At 33.4% G+C, this 19,862-nt stretch overlaps 1 protein-coding gene across 1 annotated transcript in view; it reads right to left on the reverse strand.

The window, feature by feature from the left end:
- Positions 1-19,862, reverse strand: part of LOC140434632 (voltage-dependent calcium channel gamma-5 subunit-like) — a 1,250,929-nt gene that overhangs the window by 206,708 nt on the left and 1,024,359 nt on the right. The window contains exon 6 of the mRNA XM_072523038.1: positions 10,823-11,043. Within this exon, the coding sequence (XP_072379139.1) occupies positions 10,823-11,043 (221 nt within the window). The remainder of the gene's footprint in view (positions 1-10,822; positions 11,044-19,862) is intronic.

The following is a 19,862-nucleotide window of genomic DNA, read 5'->3' on the forward strand; positions in this document are numbered from 1 at the left end:
GTGAGGGTATTTTTAAGAAATTATCATATAATAATTGTAAAAAGTTGTATTTTAATGTTGTAAATATATTTAAGTGAGCCATGTGCATAGGCAACCAAAAATACTCTCGAAGTGACAGATAGAAATTAAGAATTATAAGGAATATAAAGTGGGGTTATAATAATATATTGTTTGAAATGTGTATTTTATTAAATTAGAGTGTTAGTTACTAATTTGAATGTTTATTCTGATCTGAAAAGCCTAAATGTCAACAAAATTATCAATGGAACATTAACGAATTCTCCAGAGTGCAGAGTGTGACCATTGTTTACGGTCGAACATTCTGGAATAATGATTATGTCGGTGGATGGAACAGATATTTTTTCGAGAACATCCATATCGAAGAAATAGAACGAAATTGGAACATGATCTCTTACCAGATGGTTCTAGAATATCCAAAAAGATATAAATACCTGTGAATTGGATTCAAGATGGAAGTTTTTAGTCAGAAGTCAAGCAGTTTATTATGAAAGTTAGTAGATTAGTTAGTGAAGTCAATTGTTCACAGTTTTAATAAGTCAGTCAAGCAGTTTAATAAGAAATATGAAAGTTAGTTGAAGATAGTCCAATTGTTTAATATAGTGAGTTAAATGAAGATTAAAAATTATGCATATATTTAATGCACATTTATAATTATACACAAATAATTATTGAAGATTATAAAAGTATATTAGAAGAATATTGGATGGACATTGGAAGGAATTAAAATTATATTATGATTGGAGATTAGTATAAATCAACTTATAATAATTGGATATTGGTATATTGAAAAGAAGAATAAATATAAATGGTGTTTGCTGGTGGTGTAGAAATGCTGGTGAAGAAAACTATATCTTAAATTGGTAGAAGCTGATAATTGGAAAAAGTAATTTCACAAAAACAAGGATAACTGAAGTACGAAGACATTTAGTGATGATTAGAATCTATATAGTGGAAAACAGTTCATTTAGGCATTCAGTGAAAGAAAGGTACAAAATTTTGTTAATATAATTTAGTTAGTGTCATAACAATTTCAATTTTGAAGATAGTTTGTTTAAATTTTACATTGTCTATAGAATTTAATTAGTTTTATAAGAATATCAATTTAAAGATAGTTTATTTTAAATTTACATTGGCTAGGTTAGATATATATGTGTGTTTCAGAATAGTTATAATAAAGATAATTTAAAAAAGTACTTACAAGCTAATTCTTTGAGAACCGCGATAAAAACCCTATATATTATATTATTGAAAATACTCATTGCTCATCATTCAAACAAAAAACACATCATAACAATATATATATTTATAAGTGTTCTTAGGTAAGTGTACTTTTTTACTCTTTCGATCTGCCGACCCTCAAGATTTTGTTACTATTATGGTTGTTGTTACAAATTTTCATAAACTTCATCTTTTTGATATTGAGCGAGAGACCGTATTCCCTACTACCAATTACTATTTTACTTATGAGTCTTTCCAGGTCTTGTAAACTATCGACTATTATTACTGTATCATCTGCATATCTGATGTTGTTAACTAAGACTCCATTTACTCTTATGCCGACTGTTTCATCTTCCAGATTTTCTCGAATTACCTCTTCAGAATAAGCGTTAAATAATAGAGGTGATAGTATGCAGCCTTGCCTGACTCCTCTGTTTATTTCCATTTCTTCAGATGTCTCTTTTTCAATTCGTACTATTGCTCGCTAATTGTGATAAAGGTTTGTTATTAGCCTTAAATCTCTTTCATCTAGGTTTTTATTTTTTAGAATTTCCATAAGTCGATCATGTTTTACTTTATCAAACTCTTTATTGTAGTCTATAAAACAGACGTAAAGAGGACGGTTAACATCCAAACATCTCTGTGTCAGCACGTTGAATGAGAATAGTACCTCTCTGGTGCCCATACCATTGCGGAACCCATATTGTGTGTCACTAATATCCAGCTCCAGTTTAGAGTGAAATCTGGCGTGGATAATTTTCAACAGCAGTTTTAAGGTATGTGACATTAAGCTTATGGTTCGATAGTCACTGCACTCTTTAGCATTCACTTTTTTTGGCAAATACAAATGCTGATGTCAACATTTCTCTAGGGGTGATTCCCGTAGTATAGATAGCGTTGAACAGTTCTACTATTATGTCTAGGTTTTTCTCGTTGAGCAACTTTAATAGCTCGCTTGGTAACTCATCTGGACCAGCAGATTTATTGGTTTTCATTGAGTTTAATGCCTGACTAACCTCTGATTTGATTATGTCTGGGCCTACATCTCCCATTTGGATATCTACACATGTACTAGCTTCTCTCTGGTCATGAAACAATTCCTCGATGTACTCTTTCCATCGTCGTAGTTTTTGTTCTGTTCACAGACTTATATTTAAAAGACAGCAAATTATGTTACAATAAATGGTTCATGTGTACGAAGCTCTAGACATAACAAACGTAGTTTTGAAAAAAATGTCAGTTAGCAGGTATTGTCAGATCGCCGACGATATACTACATCTATGGCTTCTCGGATAATTCTTGGTTTATAAAAGCAGATGGGGGCTATGGTTCTGGAGTTTATAAAATTAATTTGTGACATGCATAAAGATGGTATTAACCTAGAGCTGAAATTGAATCTAAATTGCGAACAGAAATAAAATGTTCATAAATCCTATTTCGGATTTGACGATTTGTTTGGCCTATAGGATCGGGGCAGTCTGCACAAGGAATTTCATAAACTCCGTGTTGTTCATTTGGATTGTTGTCTTTGACTGATAGGACAAGAGATGAAAGTTTTTGTTGGGGGATAAATATTGTTTGTATTTTCCTTGATTTAAGAATTTTGTCAATTTTGTTAGTAACCCCTTTAATGTAAGGAAGAAAAACTTTCGTATTATAAGGGTCTGAGTCTTTGGATTAAGATTGAGTGGGAGATTGATGTATATGGATGTTCCTATTGATGTAATTTTCGCGGTAACCATTTTGGATGAAGAGAGCTCAGCGGGTCTAGTTGCATCGTCGCAAAGGCGTATTGATCTTTAGACAAGGGTATTAATGACTGAATTAATTTGTGAAGCTGAATAATAAGCGTTGGCATGCAAATAACGATTGGTATGGGTAAGTTTTCGATAAACAGAGTAATGAAAACATTGGGATTGGTTTTTTTTATGATAACGTCGAGAAACAATAGGCATCAATCAGTTTTCAGCTTCATCGTTAACTGGATACTGGGATGTATACCATTCAGATGGATTTGAAAAGACACCAAAGCATCCCTGACATGGGACCAAATGACAAATGCATCGTCAATGTATAGTAGCCAACATGTGGGCTAGAGCATTGATGTGGATAGTGCTCGGATCTCGAAGTCTTCCATAAAGATATTGGCAATTATTGAAGATAGTGGAAACGCCATTGGGGTATGATTTATTTGTCTTTAGAATTGATTTACGACTATCGATTGATCGACCTCGGTTCGATTCCTGCCGGGTAGGAAGTTTTTGCTTTTATTAAATGCATTATCTTTGATTATTTTAAAACGCGTAAATGATTATGCAAATATTAATATTTAAAGAAAGTCACTAACCGGTATATGTCTTTCACTACTAGTTGATACTTAAAATAGGCTATAATTTTTCAATATATTTTTGTCTTTCGCTCTTGACACCTATATATGTAAATAAAACAAAGTCGTAAATCATGTTACAATACATGTCATATGGTTGAATTAATGATGATTTTTATTATTTTTGGAATTGTGTCTGCCCGCAATAGCAGAATAAATATTAAAAAAATAAAAAAAAAATTTATTAATCAAATTAGTAAGTTAATTATTAAAGTCATTTTTTTTTGTTTATAAAATATAATTGTAAATATTATAATTTTAACATTTTTATAATAAAGTCTTAAATCTATCAAATAGATCATATATCCTCCTGGCCGCAAATCTACTATTGGTAGAACATAACATTTGAATTTTCGTAGCGCCTCCTAAAAATATTGTATTAAGTTTATATCCCTGTGTGGCACTCTACTGGAATATTTTAAAACTACGAAACCGACAGCACGTGCATAATTTCATTTGTTTTGCGACAATGGCACAAAGCAGTCGTAGTGAACGTGTTTGGAGAAAAAAGGGTAAGTACTATCTTGAAATATTTATTTAATCAAAAATAATTTGCAGCACATTTTTTATTCACTTTTTCCTTAAACGGTTGTAAATTAATATAAACAGTATAGTTTTTCAAAAAAATAAACAAATAATGAGTAATAACAGATAAAATGTTTATATCCTTTATGTAGGCATACGATAGCAAACACTCTACGTTAACATTTTTTGATGTACTTCGTATAGGACATTTGTTGGTTACAGTTTTTATTTTCAGCATTATCAGAGGATGAATAATTCGAGTTGCTCAATAATTCAGATGCATCGGATGATGACTTTTCAAGTGATGACTATGACAATGATCCAAATTTCGAAAATAAAAACGACACATCCAGTTCTGATGAAGCAGGAACAAATTCTGAAGATATATCTAGATCTATTTTGCCTATTGTAAAAGAAAGTGATTCCAGCGATATTTCTAAATGTGTACCTTTACCAGCTATTTCGGATACGTTTTGTGTAACTCAATCTCATTGTTCTGGACGAGGAAGACATTCCTTAAGACGAGGACGGGGACATGAACAAGAGCTAGACCGTGGCTGTGTTGCAAGAAAAAGGAACCTGGGAAGAGGTAGACAAACGACAAGCAGGCAATCTAGTTAATAAAAATGACGTTTTAATTGATAAATGGTGTGGCACATTTACTCTGGAGGTATTATCATTGTTACTGCCTGCATATTTACTAATCGATGTAAGCTCCTGGGAGTGGTATGCATTTTTTTATTAATATATTGATGATACTATTCTTTTAGAAATAGTAAATTCGACTAATAGAATCGCTATTTTAAATAAAGAAAAAACTTTGGGTTTATCTTTACGCGAAATCAAAGTTTTTATCGGCATTAAGATGGAAATGTCAACTTTGCAGTATCCACAAATAGACATGTATTGGGCGGAAAAATGAAGAATCCCTATTGTTGCAGGAGCAATGAGCTGTCAACCCTTTTGTGCCATCAGAACTTCATTAAAATTAGTTTTTGATTCCGATATAAATGTGGAACAAAGACGCGATAAGATTTGGAAAATAAGGCCTTTATTTGATAGGATATGTGAATGTTGTCACACTCAAGAAACCACTGAATCATTAAATATTTACGAAATTATTATGCCATTCTCCGGGTTAAAAGCTTTTAACTTAAAAAAGCTGAAAACAAACATGTTCAAACAAACTCCACAAGGAATTTTATGTGATATAATTATATATCAAAGGGATTCAAAATTTCTAGTGACGGTTTTGGATCAGAACAGTCAGTCAGTCAGTATCTAGTAAGATCACTGGTACCAAGGCATAAAATATACTTTGACCGATATTTTACTACCACAAAGCTTTGTACCGAATTATTGTCTCGTGGACTTTATGGAACTGAAACCATTATGAAGAACTGGATCCCTAAAGATTGTTTCATGCAACCAGAAAAACTTTTTTCAAAATCTTTAAAGGGTACTTATGAAATCAAAAACAGAGATGATGGCAAAACGGCCATCACACGGTGGATGGACATCAAATCGGTAATAATATTATCTACTATTATTTCCTCGGGGAATATAGATTATTGTAAGCGGTGGTCAAAAAAAATTAATCCTACGAACAAATTTGCCGGCCAGAAGTAATTAAGGAGTATAATAAAAATATGGGTGGGGTGTATTTAGTAGATCGTATACTTGTCGTTTGTCCGTAGTCGTACCAAAAAATAAACAATACGAGTTATTTGCCACCTCATAGATTTAGCAATCGTCAATTTTGGCTTTAATATAGACAGCGTGAAAGAAGTAAAGGCAGTAAAAATATTTGGCAATTGAGACATTATAAAATAAAATTGGGAGGGAAACTAATTGAACAAAATGATATGGACAACGATTGCGATAGCGATGAAGAAGATATACACTGAGATGCAAAATTAACCGGACACCTTAAAAATTGGTCACTTTTGATGTCTCGAATTTCCTAAACCGATTGCCCGATTTAACATATCGCTGTATATTTAACAATATCGCTGTGATAATATTGTTGCTAAACAGGTAAATTTTCATTGTATACCGGGTGTACCAATGAAACTGTGTTTTTTTTTTTCAAACTTCGCATCACCCTGTGGAATATTCTAGCATTTATATAATACTCAAATTAAAACCCAACTACAGCCCTGTTTTCTCAACATTCTGTTTTTTGACTCATTCGTTTATGTTGGACCATAACAAAGTTAGGTACTTTAACAATTAACCATATTTTTCACCTATACAGGGTGTTTTTAAATAAGTATGGTAAACTTCAAGGGTAAATACAACATGAAAAAATAATGCCAGTTTGCTTTATAAACATATGTCCACAAATGCATCGTTTCTGAGATAGAGGGTGTTGAAATTTTTCTTACAAACCAACGATTTATTATATATACATCGGTTTAGAACGTCTTTCGACGTTGTCAGATACCTAAACACCATCTCTTCCTATCTTCGCAGTCGTTTGTTGTTAAATTTCTTTCGCTCATGGACTTGTTTACGCCGTGTTGCCATTCTAATCTGGGTCTTCCTCTTTTCCGTCGACCTATCGGTTGCCATTCTATTACTTTTTTGGGGAGTCTTGATGCTGGCATCCGTTGAACATGCCCTTACCACCTTAATTGTTTCTTCTCTATGTCTTGAGTTATATTTCCTTCTATTCCCATACGTTGTTTTATTACATCATTTCTGATTCGGTCTCGTCTGGAAATACCTAAAGATCTTCTCATTGCATCCATCTCTACTGCTTCTATTCGCTTTTTGTTCTTTTCACTAATTCTCCATGTTTCAGCGCCATAAAGAAGAGTAGTTTTAATCATGGTCTCATATATATTAAATTTCCTTCCTTTCGTTATCTCTTTACTCCACAGTATACTATTGAGACATCCTAAGACTTTCTTTGCTTGAGTGATTCGTTTTTTTATTTCCCGTGTATCAGTTCCTGTATTGTCAAAGGCAACACCCAAGTAGTCATAGCTCTGACAGCAGGAAATATGTTGTCCGTTTTCGAGGTCTATGTTATCTGACTCGTTTCCAATACAAAGATATTTGGTTTTTGTTGTATTGACATTCATTCCCCAGTCGTTATATTCTTCTATCAGTTTTCTTAGCATGTACTGCATGTCTTCCCTGTCGGTCGCTAGCACTACCTGGTCATCAGCAAACTGGAGTGTATATATACATTTATTGCTAAGCTCTATACCCATCCTATGTACCTTTCTTTTCCATCTTTCCAATGCCGCTGCAACATATATCTTGAATAAGGTTGGTGATATACAGCATCCCTGTCGCAAGCCTTTTGTAACTAGGAATTCTTCCGTTAGATATTTTCCTGTTTTTATCTGTGCCTTAGAGTCTCTATATAGTTCTTGTACAGCATTTATCAATGTGTGGTTGATGTTAGATCTTTTCAACGTTGTCCACAGTTTTGTTAAGGGGATGTTGTCATATGCTTTTTGCAGGTCTACAAAAGTAATATGAGTTTCTAGATTCTTAGCCGATCTTTTTTTCTATTATTTGTTTAAGACAAAATACGTTATCGGTGCACGATCTTCCTGCACGGAACCCGCTTTGTTCTTCCTCTTCATTGTGCTTATATTCTTCCTTGATCATATTTCTCAAAATTCGTCCATACAGTCTGCTCAGGGTGCTGGTTACCAACGATTTATTTATTGCTTTAAAACCGGTTGAGATATGCAAATGAAATTTGGTGGGTTTTAAGACGTAGTTACTGCACATTCTTTGACATACAAGTAGAAATTTAATATTCACCATTAACGCGCATATGGGTAATATGACGGCTGATGTGGTAATATAACTTTTTTTATGGTCTAATGTAAGCGAATGAATTAAAAAACAAAACGTTGAGAAAACATGAATCTATAGTTGGATTTTAATTTCAGTATTTTATATGCCAGAAAATTTTCAATGCTAGAAAATTTCACAGGGTGATGCGAACTTTAAGAAAAAAACATACTTTAATTGGTACACCCGGTATACAATGAAAATTTACCTGACTAGCAACATTATTACAGCGATATTGTTAAAGAATAAGACTTATAACATGTTCAAAAAACTACTGAAATCGGACACCAGGTTTAGGAGATACGAGACATCAAAAATGACCCATTTTTAAGGTGTCCTGTTAATTTTGCACCCCAGTATAGTTTAATTAATGCCTAAACATAAACACAGAAGAACGCCTATTACTCCTTTACGCTTTATACACCGGCCATCTTTTTCTTGTAGTACCTATCAGTTTCGGATGTTGGCGACCATCATGGAAATATGTATTTTGCAAACTGCTGCTGTAAAATGATTTGTGGTTGTTGTGTTCAACCACGTACGCAGATTTTTCTGACAGGAAATTTTTTGCCCTTCTGGTCCTCATTTTTCTTTTATTTTTGCTTGTAGAGTTAATTGCAGCAACCCATATCTTGGCTGTTTTTATTGTGGATAATAACTCTTTTCCTTGAAATGAAAAATACAGAAAAGATTTGATTTCACGTACAAAGCGTCTATGTATCTGTTGATACGTATTTGGACTTAATAAGTCTCATCAGAACAGTTATTCATAGCCGTTCTTAACGTGAAAAATAATCTTCTGTGTCTTATTAGGAAGCAACAATAAAATGGCTTCGTTATAGACGCAATAGCGACATCTGATAAAAAAATCGGTAAGATAGTTTCGAAACAAATTCAGATTTCTGCTTTAATCTGGAGCCTTCTAAAAATTGCAAGGCATAGCCAGACGTTAATAAAGATATTAATAGAGACATGGGGAATTTAAAATTTGCATTTCACGACATGTCTCCTCAACTAAGCAGAAATCTTTAACGAATTTGTTTCTTGTACTCATACAGAGTAGATCCGAATAAAATGAAAAAGACAGAAAAGATTTGATTTCACGTACAAAGCGTCTATGTATCTGTTGATACGTATTTCGACTTAATAAGTCTCAGCAGAACAGTTATTCATAGCCGTTTTTAACGTGAAAAATAATCTTCTCTGTCTTATTAGGAAGCAACAATAAAATGGCTTCGTTATGGACGCAATAGCGACATCTGATAGAAAAATCGGTAAGATAGTTTCGAAACAAATTCAGATTTCTGATTTAATCTGGAGCCTTCTAAAAATTGCAAGGCATAGCCAGACGTTGATAAAGATGTTAATAGAGAGATGGGGAATCTAAAATTTGCATTCCATGACATGTCTCCTTAACTAAGCAGAAATCTTTAACGAATTTGTTTCTTGTACTCATACAGAGTAGATCCGAATAAAATGAAAAAGACAGAAAATATTTGATTTCACGTACAAAGCGTCTATGTATCTGTTGATACGTAGAGATACGTTGATACGTTGATACGTTGATACGTATAAGAACGGCTACGAATAACTGTTATGATGAGACTTATTATGTCGAAATACGTATCAACAGATACATAGACGCTTTGTACGTGAAATCAAATCTTTTCTGTCTTTTTCATTTTATTCGGATTTACTCTGTATGAGTACAAGAAACAAATTCGTTAAAGATTTCTGCTTAGTTGAGGAGACATGTCGTGGAATGCAAATTTTAGATTCCCCATGTCTCTATTAACATCTTTATCAACGTCTGGCTATGCCTTGCAATTTTTTAGAAGGCTCCAGATTAAAGCAGAAATCTGAATTTGTTTCGAAACTATCTTACCGATTTAACTCGTTTCCTGTTTGCATTCTTAATAAAACGTCCTGGTTGGTAATGTGATCGATATGGGATATCTTCACGATATTCGACGATAAAGCCACATTTCGAAAGCCTTAATTTTCTTGCAGGTAGCGTCTGTGAGAGTCCACGACTCAACTCCGTACAACAGTAGAGGAAAGATATAATATCGTAGTAACCTGATTTTATGGGTACTGATAAATCATGGTATTTAAGTAGCTTTGCCATTTTTTGCAAAGCAGATCTTGCTTTTTCTACCTTACATTTTTGTTCTAGGGAATGGTCCCAATTTCCATTGACGTTCGTACCAAGATAGGTGTATGTTTTTAATCTTTATCTTAGTTGACCATTCACACTGATTCTTTAAATTTGTTATTCCTTCTTAGAGATCATCATACATTTTGTTTTCTTAATTTTCAGTGAAAGTCCATATCTGTGACTAAAACTCAGTAAAAATTCAAAACATGCAAGGCTGCTAAATCTTCAGATAAAATAAGAAATTTAGCCTTGAAAGATTTAAAATCGTTTCTTAACAAGAAAGTTGAAAATAATTAAAATCTCAAGAGAAAGTTTAAAATCGAGCAATAAAGTATCTCAAAATTCTATAAGTTGCTATAACTTAAAAACTGGTATGAGATTCCTACTGTATTAAATGTTAGCTAATATAAACGGAATATTATACTCGTAATACATATTACTTTACAAGGTACATATATTTCACAATAGCAATACAATTTTAATTATGTTATAAATTTTAAAAATATGTATGTATTTTATAAATGTATTTTTTATACGACTTAAATATTACTTAATATTAAAGAAAAAGTAAAAGTAAAAACAGCACGACTTTTTAGTGTCGCATTCGAAGTATAAAAGCAAATCGTCCTAGACTATTACTCGAAACACAAAAAATAATGGGCTATTAAAAGCTGTTTGTTGTTATTTTCTCTTACCATTTCGTCAACAGTGGAGAACCTATTAAGATAGCCAGATATGGAGAAAACGGCCGCCATGTTGGTCATTATGAAGGCGACCCCCGCGGTGAAAAAGCACCATCCGTAGCGGTAGCCGTAGACGGGTCCAGAGGGCGGTTCTTTGTGGTATTGTGATATTTCTAGCAGCGTCTCAGAAAGAGACGATACAAAGATGACCAAACCGGTGCCTAGGGACAGACCTGCAACAACAACAATGAGGTTAAATTTACGTAAAGTGTTATTGCCTTATGTTATGAGGATGGAAGTGATGGGTACAACTGCCCTTTCCTCTCTTTGTCTTTAAACTGAAGTTATTGTCATTGCTTAGGTTTGTAAATTATCCTACTGTGTGTTATTTATCCGCTAATAAGAACGACTTACGACTATATTTCTCAATTAAAACAGTGAGATGTGTATGCATTGGGACATTTACTTGGATTATAAAATAAACACGGAAATTGTCTCGTTAAGTCTAGTTAGTGTAAATTTTATCCAGTAATAAATATAATGGGTGAAAATTACAAACAATACAATAGTTAAATACACAAATCGGCACGAAAAACGAAGCACTTTTTATTTTAAAAATAAAAACTTAAAATTTTAATTCTCCTTAAACTTTTAATATAATAACGTAAACACAAACGAAAAAGTATTTTAAGTAATTTCTAATAAAAATTTAACTTTAGAACAAAGAACTACTCTTTCATCAGATAAAAATTTAAAAATTAAGGAAAAAAATCGGTTGCCTGTAAAGTCGGTTTTACGGGCGAAGATTTTACGTGACAACGTCTTTTTCTCGGTAGAATATTTATTGATATGAATATTATTCAATTGCACAATAGGAACAAGGAATTGAATGAAAATAAGAATTGCACAAATTTTAACTATAGAAATATATTTTGTTTACTAAAACATTGTACATGTAAACTTAAACTTAACTAATTTCTATTTGAGTGATTTTGTTGAGGATAGGACGATGATAGGAGAAATATGAAATGAAACGAAGTGTTTCTGCTGTAATGTGTCTTGAACGCCAAGAACGCTCGAGAAAGACAGAGACACAAGCACGGAAGCACGCACCGATTCAACGCGCCTAATTCTCTAGTGCTGCGCGCGCAGCGGACCGATCATGTTTGAGTGGGAGAGAGACGCAAGGCATTCGCCGGTCCGGCGGGCCTCTCTCTCGTTCGGTGACTCACTGTAACAGACGTGAGCGGGCGTTACACTTTTTCATGAATGACTCCGAGCCACAACCTAATTTAAGACGTTGTCACGTCAAAAAATGTAAGTAAATATTGTAACAAAATGACGGTCAATTAATGTCAACTTAAATCATGTCTCCGAATTGATTTGAATAATGAATATTTCCTCCAAGTGCTCGAATTATTGCCTAAATTGTTCTTGGAATGCCTAAAATCAAATGAGAAATGTCCTGTTGAGCAATAAGTTCCCATTCCTCTAAAAGGGCTACTTGTAACTGATTTAAGGTTAAAGAGGTAGGAACACGACTTCTCACACGACACGTATCCTTCGTCCAAGCATGTCTCAAACATGTTCGATTGGGTTTGCGTCTGCACTCAATGCTCGCCAAGCTATTAAAATAATGTTTACTTCATTTTAAAATTGTTGAGTGATTTTAGCACTCTAAGGCTTGACATTATCATGCATCAGAACAAAGTAATTTCTAACAAAACCAGCATAAGGCACAACAAAATATTGGAGAATTTTATGAATTTACCTGGCAGCTATTATGGAGCCTCTCGGAACGATGTACAATTCTGTACGTGCCTCTAAAAAAATTCCAGGTCACACCATAATTGACCCCCTTTGATAGCCTACCCTAGGACTGAAGGTTCATTCTGCAAAACGCTCATGTGGTCTTGACCATATTTTCTCAAAGCCAACTGGAGACCACAAGATGAACCTGGACTCATTGGTAAATAAAACATGCCTTCAATTATTTACAGTATAATGAGCATGGTTTCTGGCACAGCAAAAGCCGCGCAACTTGATGAGACCTCAGAAGTTGTAGGCCTGTTGCACGTCTGCGACTGCTTAAATTTAGTTCTCCAAGCCTTTATCCAATTTTTTGTTAACTTATGTTAGGATTCCGGACGTATTGAAGTTGATTTCGGATTGGTACAGCCAAGGCAAAACCATCTCGTAGACCTTGTAGGAGGATGAACCTATCATCATGGGCATTAGTTATTCGTTGGGGACCGGTTCCAGGTCGTCTAGTGTAAGCTCCGGTTGTTACTATTGGATATTAAATACTTTTGAGCAACATATCACTCACTCCTCCGTCGTGAAGCAACGCAACAATAGCAGCCGCTATTTCGGCATCCATAATTCGAGTTGACAGTTTACTCACATCAACAACAATAAGATTCTATAATATATTGATATTACTATTATACATAAATTAAGTTAGTCTTATATTTACTTGCTTCTAAAATGATTTAAAAATTATGAAAAAAATCAAGAACTAAACCGAAAAAGTAAGCACGGGGAAGAAATTAAGTAGAATTTTCACATTAAGAACGTGTTAAAAAACCTTAGAGAGTTGTAGAGCCAGAAGAAGAAGAACAAAAGCCCATCGCAATTATATTGTCCTATCTTACCATGTTGATCCTAACGAAACTTCACATTGTTAGTATTAAGGTTTGACCAACTATTATTATCGGCCATTTTTGATCCGTTTCTCTACGTTTAGTACGTTCTAATAATATTTTAATCAATCCTTCAAATAACTTCAAATAACTGATGCATCTAACCACGATTTACTAAAGCATTGAGGAAAATAGCTCGTATAAATGTTTCAAAATTACATCAACAACAAAGGACGATTCATTGATAGAATCTGTGAACATCGGATCTGGTGGAATATACATATTTCCTTAGCTTGGAGAAGTGGAAGAAACATTTGTAATTTCATTGTTATTGATCCCGATTCCAGAAACAGATCGCAATATTAACTAGCCCTAGCGTTGACTGCTATTAAATAGCTGCTAGTTTATTAGAAGGTGGACAAACTGCACATTCTGATTTTAAATTAACAAATTAACATAACACGCAAATTAATGATATCATAGCTTAAAACCACGCAATGGCGAAGATTTTACAGGTATGTAAATATAGGATGGAATTATGATGACATGACATGATTTTATTGACAGGTGATTTTCTCAGACTTTTCCAATTACTCCCCTATCAATCGATTCAGATAAATTAAACGCATTCCTAAATCATCCAATTTGTTTTTCTTTTTATTATAATTGCAAGTTTAAAAAAATTAAAATTAAAGTTGAAATTAAAGAATAAAATCTGTTGGCCAGTGTCTTCAATCTTCCTCTGACTTTTGGTTAAAGGTGTGGTTGCTTTGCTTCCTGGTTGGGATAGGCTGGCAGATGTTTTACATAGTTTCTTGTTAGTTAGTTTTTTTCGCAACAAACGGTATAACAGAGTCGTCATGCAATGTTTTGTTACTGACGTATCACGGCGAGTTGAAAATCGTTATGAGTATCTTGGATTGAATTATCCGAATGATTCTGGTATTAAAAGGCTGATTACAGCTTCATAGTTGCACTTTATATGTCCACGTGGGCGTTATTATGCATGTATGCACAAGAAGTTTATTATCTGTAAAAAGCTACGATTAACGGCTTATTAGCCAATTTATTTAACGTATTTTCATGTTCATATAGGGTTTTTTGCCAATATGTGTGCTTTCCAAGCGAACTTTAGGTCAAATGTCATTCCCAAGTATTTGACAGGTAGTCATTATATTTCTACTGGTAGTAATATATCGTTCAGTGTCATTTTTGGGTATATGGTGTTTTGTTCGTAAATGTAAGTTGATTAGACTTGGTGTGGTTAACTTTGATTTTGCATCTATTCATCAAGTCTTGTAGTAGATTTAGGTGTATTTGGAGGTTTCCTGATACTGCTTGAGGGTCATCAATAATGAATATTATGGCGGTGTCAACTGTGAACAAGGCTACTGTAGTAGTATTTGTTGTTGAGCTACCAGCAGTGTATATGACGTACAGGAAGGGACCCTGGACACTTTCTTAAGGGACACCGGATTTTATGGTATAGTTATGAAAGGTTTCTGTAAGGAATCTAACTTAAAGGACTGTTTTACATTCAGAAAGGTAGTGGTGCATATTTTTTTTCAGGGCATACATTAATTGTTTTATTAATCCCATTACACTGTTACACTTCTATTACACTTACACATCCTATTACACTTCTAAGAGACTTTGAAGCAGAAGCCTTTTGTAGATTTTTGATATTATTAGAAGTAAGATGATTGTTGTATATGATGTGGTAGTATTTGGTGGCTTATTTGGTTTACTAATTGTAATAATTGTTTGTGTGAACTTCCAAATATTCGGGTAATAGGCTAATAATATGATACTATTAAATATGTCATGGTCAGTAGGACAATTTCTTTCCTCGGTATTTTTTGTAATAAAAGCCCGGTGATCATGTCGAAGCCTGGTGCTTTGTAGTTATGTTTGTTTGTAATTAAAGATTGATGCCTTTTCTTGTTTACTTCCATCGGGTTTTCTTTAAAGTGGTACTTGCTATGTAGGCCTCTTAAATGATTTCGCTGCTTTCTATCCAATTTGTAGAAGTATGTAAGATGCTCCAATTGTCAACTAATACGGGAATGTTTTGCAGTAAGATCAAAGCGCAATTGTGTTTTCAAAGCAACTGTTCAACATTGGAAATATTCAAGTCGCTATTGACACCCTGACCGGATTCATCGTATAACGCATACATTTCCGTTATTTCACAGACTCGAAAGAGGAGCATATTTGGCGTGTTTTCCGGACAAAAGTCAATAACCATAATTGGCTAAGTAAACGGGCAGTTTGGTGCCTTAACAAACCATTTGATTTTAAGCGTCTACAATTTACCGTGCGTTTCACTTTTGAATAAACAAATCACAAGGCCAATTTTTAGAAGTGTGCGGAATCAACTTGGAGTTTTCATGTTTCGCGCATGGACGATTATTCCTTGCATGATCGAAAGTCATCGATCGCAAAAAACAAAAGATAAAACCTGTCAATATGGACATTAAAAATAAAAGAACTATTGGCGTTTATATAAAGTGACCACAAATAGATAAAAGATATTTGGAACTTTTATTTTATTAATCAAAGCAAAATTTAATAATTGCATACATATTTCTTAAAAACCTGGATCTCCTTGGATAACATCACAGAAGCCGACTTTAGAAAAACATATCTTAACTTTAGCAGGAGACACAAAATCACATCCTTTATTAATGAACGCTAGAAGTCTTTTAATAAAAACATTTTGGTAAATCAATTTGAAATTCTAAATTATTCCTTGATTTAAGTGCTAGCAATGTGAAGTGGTGTTGGGTAACACGAAAACTATGTTAACATTTTCTAATGGAACTTTAGAACGTGAAGTAGTATTATTTACGAATAGAAGCACTTTTCTAGTTTGTTTTTTCCATTTATTGTTAAATTTATACAGCCTCTTATCATAATTTTTGTTTTGATCTAATCCTTGGTAATTTATTAAAATAATTACCCTTAAAACAGAAGAGATCTTTACATTTTTTAATTTCTAACGGATCTTCTTTTAAACCTTTTATATCTGCACATAGATAGTCAAATGTTATTTTGCTTCCTTCTTCCCTGCACATTTTTTATTTTTTAATTTAAATGTTTTGTTGTGCATGATTTGGCAATAAAGCCCTGATTCGTCAGAATTTCATACATCTGGCAAAAAATAATTTCTTAATATCAATGGTAACTTGGTTTTCCAGTCCTCTATGTCGTCCAAATTTACCTCTGCGGATTCACCACAAATAAATTTAAAGGATATATTATGACGCTTGCAAAAACTTTAGAACCATCCATTTCATGCTGTAAAATCTTCCTTCTTTAAACTGCCTACTAACTTACTGCCTCGAGTCATTTTTCTTTAAGTAGTGGCTTATATATTGGAATTGCGTTATTTCTGGCTTTGCAAAACCGATTGTAGACGACTTGATCCACTGCCAATCCTTCTGGCTTCGGAATTTTTCGTTTTTTTCTTCAAGTTATCACCTTTCTAAACATTCTTTTTTAACTCACTTTTATTTCTGATAATATTGTCAATTTGTATTTTCCACCCCCTTTTTTTATTTGGCAAGCTTTCGCAAACTTATACTATACTTTTCACTTTCGGCGATTATATTTATTTTGACTTTTAGCGACAAATGTTTCCTCTTTTGCGACATATTGTGAAATCTAGCAGGTTTAGAACATTTAGAACACGAAGAAAACTTTTAAACGAAATATATGTATGTGTCAGAAATACCGACCTTAGTTATGCAGGTTATTTCATTCCTTTTTAGGTAGATACCTATTTAAATCCGTAATTATATTGAAGCTATAATATGTGCATTCTATGGTTTTCCGGGTTTGACTCAGCGTTAAATAATTATGGATTTGGGAAAAGCCACTGTTTTAGCGACGTTTCGGCAAGGTCGGACTTGCGATTGTTAACCATGCTGTACCGTTCGAGTCAACTATGCAAATGTACTGTTCGGGTCAATATGACCCAACTATGGTTTACTGTGCTTACTCGAAATAAAATAAGCTCATGGTGCTAAAGAAAAACTTTATTAACAAAAAATTATAGTTAATTAAACAAAAATTATGTTGCTAATGTTAATTAAACCTTATTAACAAAAATAAAAGGCATTTTTTTCTTTTCCAGATATAGTAAGAACAAATACCTACAACATTTAGTTTAGTTTACAACTGGGACAGTAATAAAAAATGGCTTTTACAAATATGTTTGTGACATACACAACATAAAATGTTAGTCATGTTATCATTTTTAGAGCAAAATTTATAGCGTGCTCGTTTGGCAGGCAGAGTTATATAGACGGTTCACTAAAATTTCCATCTTATCTACTCGCTTCTTTTCGTGTTCTTTTTACCAGTTCTTGTGAGTCTTTAGTTATTGGTAAATTTTTTCTGGAAAGGATAAGTGGTATCACCAGTCTTTTTTCCAATTACTTAAGAAAAATTCGCCGTTTTGTAAGTTTGTTGGTGTTCCATTGGAAATTTATTGATGTCGATAAAAAAAACACGTTGTAGGCAGAAATGTCCAGCATATTATAAAAAACAATCATAGAACAGCGATTTGTCTTCTTCTTATACGTATATGTACCAACAAGCTGATCAAGAGTATCCACTGCCACCTTACTGGAATTGTAAAACTAAAATAATTTGGGCCACTAATAGCCTTATCATGATGCAAAATTCTCATAAGAATAACAGTTTTATTCTTTTTAGGAATTTAGTTAACAACATTGGTATCTTGCGTAAAGTAAAAAGACGAACTATGAACTTCTTCAGTCGCAATTTGTGCTGGAAGCACTGACTTATTTTTTCTTATCGTCAACAGCATTGCATTCTTTCTGTTTAGAAGAAGTTGTCCTAAATTTTATGATGTAAAAAAAGTTATCACAAGTAATATTGTGGCCTTTCAAATTACTACACAAGTCGCACACCACACGCATTCCCTGATCCCGTTCCGGCGCGGCACCTGCTTCCTTTCCTGTATAGAGCTGCAATTTTAGAGCATACGAACTTTTACTGTCACATAAAAGTCCAAATTTTTATGCCATTATTCGCTAGTTTTCTTAAAATATACTGTTTGAAGGGACATCAGCCTCTAAAGGCAAATAATTGTTCGTCGACGGTAACATCTTCATCAGGGTTAACAAATTTTGGTAGATTTTCTACCCATTTTTCACAAATTATACGTATTGTTATCAAAATGTATTACTTGCGAAATTGTTGTAAATACTTCTAGAGACATTCTTGCTCGAAATACACTACTACCCATTTTTTCATTCAACAAACTTTTAGTTGATTCGTCATGGGACTTTAAAACTCCAGCTCACAATACAAGACCAATGTATGCTTGAAAACCAATTTTATCCAAGTCTTTCCAGTTGGTTTCAAAAACACGCTGTCCTTCCATGTTGGTCATATTTATAATTTGGTTTGCAACTATGTCAGAAAAGAGTGCGTCAATTGAATTTTTGATATCGAAAATTCGAGCACATGCGTACCTTGTAACTCCTGGAGCATTATTTATAACATTGGTCGTGGAAAAACGACCGCGTTAATAAGGAAGATTGAGAGACCACTGGATATTACCGTCTTTTGAAATAACTGTTACAGAAGGTTCTACAGGATGCTGTACGTAGAATGGAACGGCAGAATCATCACTACTTTCTTCCTAATCTCACTATTTTTATTGTTTTCTGTTTCTGATATGCACTCATCACCCTTTGACACGTTCGCGAGCTCGCGAAGCTCATCTTCGGTTAGCGTTCTTCGATGCGAAATTATCAACATGCAAACATAGACTGAAATTTAGTAAATGAATGCGCTTGGCATATCAGTGTCCTCCCTACCAGAATATTACTTGTCTATCACCCCCACTTCCTTTTACGTGACATGTCCTTCTAAATTAATGATATCGTCCAGCTACACTAAACATTTTTTATAAGTTCTTGCTTGCAGAAACTTGTTTCTATTTATAGACGTATCTGACTGACAAAATGTTAAAAAATATATAAAATACTGCCAACTACATAAACATACGTAAACATACGTGCACAAGTAATTTTTAACGGTTTAAATACGTGGGTCATATTGACCCGAACGTACTATAGGTAACAATTTAATTTTTGTCAAAAAAATCAGGAAGTTATATATTATATTAGGTAATAACGACACGAAACACCAAAACGTTACGCCGTGTAATAATTTATATATGTACATATATATATATATATATATATATATATATATATATATTATATATTATATTATATCTATATATGTACATATATATAAATATATGTATAATATCTATAGTGTGTTAGTTAGTGATCCTTTCCCAAGTTAACATGCTCTTTTTTAACTTGGCTGCACCGTTAAAGGTGCAGCCTTTAATTTGTCCTCCT

This window comes from Diabrotica undecimpunctata, chromosome 2 (assembly GCF_040954645.1).
Source record: "Diabrotica undecimpunctata isolate CICGRU chromosome 2, icDiaUnde3, whole genome shotgun sequence".
Classification (NCBI taxonomy): domain Eukaryota; kingdom Metazoa; phylum Arthropoda; class Insecta; order Coleoptera; family Chrysomelidae; genus Diabrotica; species Diabrotica undecimpunctata.